Source organism: Podarcis tiliguerta, assembly GCF_965153285.1.
Source record: "Podarcis tiliguerta genome assembly, chromosome: 5".
NCBI lineage: Eukaryota > Metazoa > Chordata > Lepidosauria > Squamata > Lacertidae > Podarcis > Podarcis tiliguerta.
This window is the reverse complement of record NC_139538.1, coordinates 49186840-49191826: the sequence shown is the minus strand read 5'-3', so window position 1 is coordinate 49191826 and position 4987 is coordinate 49186840. Positions and strand designations below refer to the sequence as shown.

Below are 4987 nucleotides of genomic sequence, written 5' to 3'. Positions count from 1 at the left end.
TTATTAACGTTAAATTAATACATAAGTGCTTCTGCCACGTTTCGATAAGTACTTGACCAAGAAGGGAGGATGATGGTGGTGATGATGCAGATGCAACTTTCGAGGGGCAACCACCGCAGAGTCCCCGCCGCTCCCCAAAGACCCCCTCGGGCAAGCCAGCTCCTTTAGCCCCAGTAGATCCCGCTGCCGTGACGTCACGGAAGGGGCGGTGCTCCGCGCGAAGGGAGCCAGCCGGAGCGAGGAGCACTGGAGAGGCAGAAGCAGAGCTGCTTGGGACGCCAATGCAGCCTGGCGCGGGCGAGGAAGGAGCGAGCCGGCGCGTCCCGCGGGGAGAGAGCTTTAACTCAGGGGCGAGCGTGGGAAGCCCGAGTCCGCCGCCGCCCTATGCAAGGTCTCCCTGCCCTACGCGGCCAGAATTGAAAACTAAATAAAAAGAAAAGAAGGATCCAGGATGGATAAATATAAAGGTAAGGGGGAATAGTTCGCTTGCTTCCCCCACCCTCAGCGTGGGAAAGGGGCAGTATCGGTACTTCGGAAAGGATTGCTAGTTCGTTTGTCCTCAATGGATCGTCCTGCCTAAGCAGCCGAATGTGACTTGTGGTTGCTCGTAAGTCCCTTAAAACGTGGGTTTCTCTATAGCGTTTAATGAATGGGCGGGTGGGTTGAGAAGGATCTTGAGAAGGATCCCCACAGGCGTTGCCTCGGGACTGGCGTTGAGACGGATCTTTGCCCCACAGGCGTTGCCTCGGGACCGAGACTGGCCAGGACGCCGGGGCTGGGTTCGTGAGGCAGGGGGAAAGTGGCGAGCGAAGAGTCCCTAATCGCAGCCGGGTCCGTCTCCCTCCTCCAGGACCCACCCCTAGAGAGGGGGGATTAGCTGAGGTCCACGGAGCCCCATTCCGCCGACGGAGAAGGAGTCGAGGGTGCCGCTTGGGGGAGGATTTTGGTTCTGATGCTCGTGGTGATGGGACACAGAAACAACACATCGGGTGTGTGGGTGTGTGAAATTGTGACACAACCGGCTTCTTTTTGAAAGGATTAAGAGAAATACTGTATGTGAGAAAGAGTATTTGAACCTCCTTGACATTCATCTGGTGCTCCGAAAACCCTCTAGGTGAGGGCCAGTGAAACTGTAGGAAATGAAAAGGTGAACACGAGACTTGGAGTCGGTTTGGCGCGAGCGGGGGAGGATTTCAGTACCCGCACCTGTGTGTGTGTGTGTGTGTGTGAGAGAGAGAGAGAGAGAGAGAGAGAGAGAGAGAGAGAGAGAGATCAAAGGAGCGACCCCCCTCCCCGCCCCTTCTTTCGCTTCCGGTCTTGCTGTTGCTCCAAAACAGAATTGTAAGGGGGGTGTATTTAGTTCCCCCGTGTAATAAATATTCGCAGACTTTATAAGTTTAGTCTGCAAGATTGTGCGGGGGAAGATAAGGAAGGGGAAGGCGTGGCTGCCGAATGGTATCTGGAGGTGGGTGGAGAGCTGAGTGTCCCTTGTGTTTTTAATGAATTGTTTTAAAGCCCTTTTAAGTATTAAGGGACGCAATGCTTAGTGCTACGATTCTAACGAGAGGTGAGGTGTCGTCCATTGGCAGAATGACTCCTTAGCCTGAGTGTATGGCAGCAATGGGGACCGATATGGTTACTCAGTGGCGAGGGAAAGGTACTCTGCACATTCTCGGAAACAAATTTTTTTCCTTTGATTAGCTCGAGTGAACCCCAGTGTTATAAACCAGCTGAGTGTCTAGACACATACTAGGCTCTGCAAGCGAAGTGAAGCAAGCCTGTCTTTGCCGCTCTGGAAATACATTAAGGTTGCAACCTTACACACCTTTTATGCAATGTGAATGAGCACCCGCAAGCAACAGTGATGGCCACCAATTTAGGATGACTTTAAAAGAGGCTTCGACAAATCCACGATAGATGGAGGATAAGGCTGTGTCCAATATTCGAGTCCGAATACCAGCTGCTGGAACCCACAGGAGGGGAGAGTGTTGCTGCAGGGTGAGGAAAGGCTGCTAGACTAGAGGGGCCACTTTCCTATCCAGCAGGGCTGATCTTGTTTTATGTTCTTAGGCACTTATGCTTAAAGTCACAGAGGTGGAAGGGAACACAAAGCTCACCTAGTCCATGCCCTTGCAGGTACAGGAAAACTACCTCCACATCATCCCAAATGAGCATCTCTTCAACTTCTGCTTAAAAACCAAAGATTAGGTGAGCCCATTAGGTAATCTGGTCCACCACAGAACCGCCCATGCTGTCAGAAAGTTATTCCTAAAATCCCCTTTCTTACTTGGTGGGAATAAGTTGCATTGCACACATTGAGGTTTACTTCTGAGTAATTTTGCACAGGATTGTACTGTAATTTTATCTTTTTTTCTTGTTCATATACAATATAAGCCATTGTGGTGGGTCCAAATGTTCCAATATTTGCTCAGTTATGCAGTTTATCGAATGGCTGTCATTTAGTCTGTCTTACTTTGCAGGGTTATTGAGAAGATGCAGCAAGGAAAGGCAGCATTCAGTGATGTGGGATTTCCAGAAAATGTTGAACTGGGAATTTTTCTGGGAAATTTTACGTCTACACATGACAGCAATTTGAACTGGGAAAATTTTCCTTTTATACTGAGAAAATTTTCTGATGCCCTACAGGGTGTTCTGATATAGAATGCTTGTTTATTTTCATTTGCATTTAGTAAACAAAACTAAAACTGCCAAGGTTACCTAACATTGTATTTGCAACCTGCATTCATTTATTGTCAATAATGACCTTATGACAAGGAAAAAATACACTGGAAAAGCACTGGAAACTTTTCCTCAACCACTCATCCCTGGATGCATTGCAACCAGCATGCTGCCCTAGGGCCAGGGCAGGAAAGGAATCTAAATATAATAAATAAATGTCTACTCACTTTACCAGTTTAGGAGGTGGTTGGACCAGCTGACATTATAGTCTGGTGAGGCCAGTTTCCATCAGTACCTGAGGATCTGGCTTTCTGCATTTATAATGCAAACCTTTAAAATGAATTTTTCATTCTCCGGAGCTCGACAGGACTGCTCTCATAGGTTTGCCTTATTCCAATGGTAACTGACCATTCTACAAAGAGTCATTTATTTATGTATATATAATCTGAATAGATAGTAGTTGACAATTGTCCAGCACTTCCTGAATCTGCAGTTTTCAGGAATAGTGGTCTGTATAGTGCAATCCTACTCATGTCTACTCAGAAGTAACCCCCACAGAGATATGTGGGCCTAGTATTGCAGCCTAGGTCTCTTAATGTAACCTCCTATTAACCTTTATGGCACTGTATATGTCAATTTTTGTGTCCAGATATCAGCTTTGCTGTTGGATAATAGTAACAGTGTTCATTCACTATGGGAATAGTCATTCACAATGGGAATAGTTCATTATAGTTATTTGTCTGAATATATCTGAATCTATCTAGTTTGTCTGAATATATCTGAGTGAGACAGAGCCCTGAAATGAGAGTTCCCTGCCTTCTCCCTGCACCTTGGAGGTGGTGACTGGCTTTCAAAAGTGACCATCATTGCTCAGGAGAAGAACACATGCCAATGCATTCAGAAGACTCTGGGTTCAGTCCCTGGTATTATCAATTGAAAGGGTCAAGCAGCAGGCGAGGGACTGCCTAGTAGGGCCAACAACACAGGAATTGGAGGCAGGGTCCAGAGTCCCACTCAGCAAAGTGGGCAGGGCATGAGAGGCCCCAAATTTAGCAGGACACCTAAAGGGTTTAGGGTTTCGGTAGAAGACCATTGGGTGAGATTCAAGGTCTCACTGTGGTGATCATTCACTCAGTACAAGTGTTGCTGCTTGCGAGATGGAATGATCTCCTCCCTTCACCTGCCCCGTGTCCTGTTCTGGGGTCGGGGGGACTTGTGGGGGTCACACTTGACCTGTTGTGCTAGTGGGACTTGTGCTGGCTTCCATTAGCCAGCAATGTGAACTTGGCCCATTCATATCTAGAGTTAAACTACACCACTCGCTCTTCCTGAGACACTGAAGAGCTACTGTCTACCATTCAACATTAGTCCTAGGAAGGATGTAGAGGGTTGGCCATACCATTAGGCCAGGCTTCCTCAAACTCGGCCCTCCAGATGTTTTTGGCCTACAACTCCCATGATCCCTAGCTAGCAGGACCAGTGGTCAGGAATAATGGGAACTGTAGTCTCAAAACATCTGGAGGGCCGAGTTTGAGAAAGCCTGCATTAGGCAGTGATGTGGAGTGGAAGTAATTCTGGAATTGTTTTCCTCAGTGCTTCATTTTACTGTGGAAAATTTCCCATTTCATTAGTAACCACAAATGGGTACCTACTGCAAATACGCTATGAGGCAAGCTTGGGAGTTCCGAAGTTTCAATTAATGTTTTTCCAGGCGATTATCACTAGTATGTGAAGAGGGTACGTATATTTCAGGTCAGACATTTGTGGTAAGAAATTGGGTACTTTTTAAAAGTTTGGTTTACTAAATGCAAGTAAAAAAACCATGTGAATTAGACCATTCTCTACTTGCCCCATTTTCAAATCACCCTATGCAAATCAACTTCATTTGCATAGGAAAATGTTCTTGAATTTTTTCCTAGTCAACCTTTTCCAGAAAATCATGACCAGTGAGGCAATTGTATCAGGCGAACATGAAAAGGCAGAAACCCCTTATTTAATTTATTATTGTGTTTTTGCTCTGTTGGGAATGGAACCAGGTGCCCAAATAACTTGACCAACCTTGGTCAATATGCAACTTGAACTGGGGAGAAGGGAGTGGGTACCTGATCTGGGGGGCAGCCATTTGCTGTTCCAAATGTAGGCAGTGTCTTGGATTGACCCTGAAGATTGACAAGCAGTCCGGCCTAGTACAGTGCAGCTTCGTATCCGCCGGTCAGTCCCTTGGGATGAAACTAGCTAGCGCAAAGAAAAGAAATAATGGAAAGCTCTAAAAACTGTGGATAGTTTCTGAAGTGCAGCTCTCATGGGT

The 4987-nt window shown here is 46.8% G+C and overlaps 1 protein-coding gene across 3 annotated transcripts in view; it reads left to right on the top strand.

The window, feature by feature from the left end:
* Positions 1 to 171: 171 nt before the first annotated feature.
* Positions 172 to 4987, top strand: part of AFAP1L2 (actin filament associated protein 1 like 2) — a 74004-nt gene continuing 69188 nt past the window's right edge. Inside the window, exon 1 of one of the 3 annotated variants that reach the window (XM_083441090.1) lies at positions 172 to 467. In XM_083441090.1, the coding sequence (XP_083297216.1) occupies positions 452 to 467 (16 nt within the window). In that variant the 5' untranslated portion in view covers positions 172 to 451. The remainder of the gene's footprint in view (positions 468 to 4987) is intronic. The other 2 variants (XM_083441091.1, XM_083441092.1) reach the window with 2 other exon arrangements.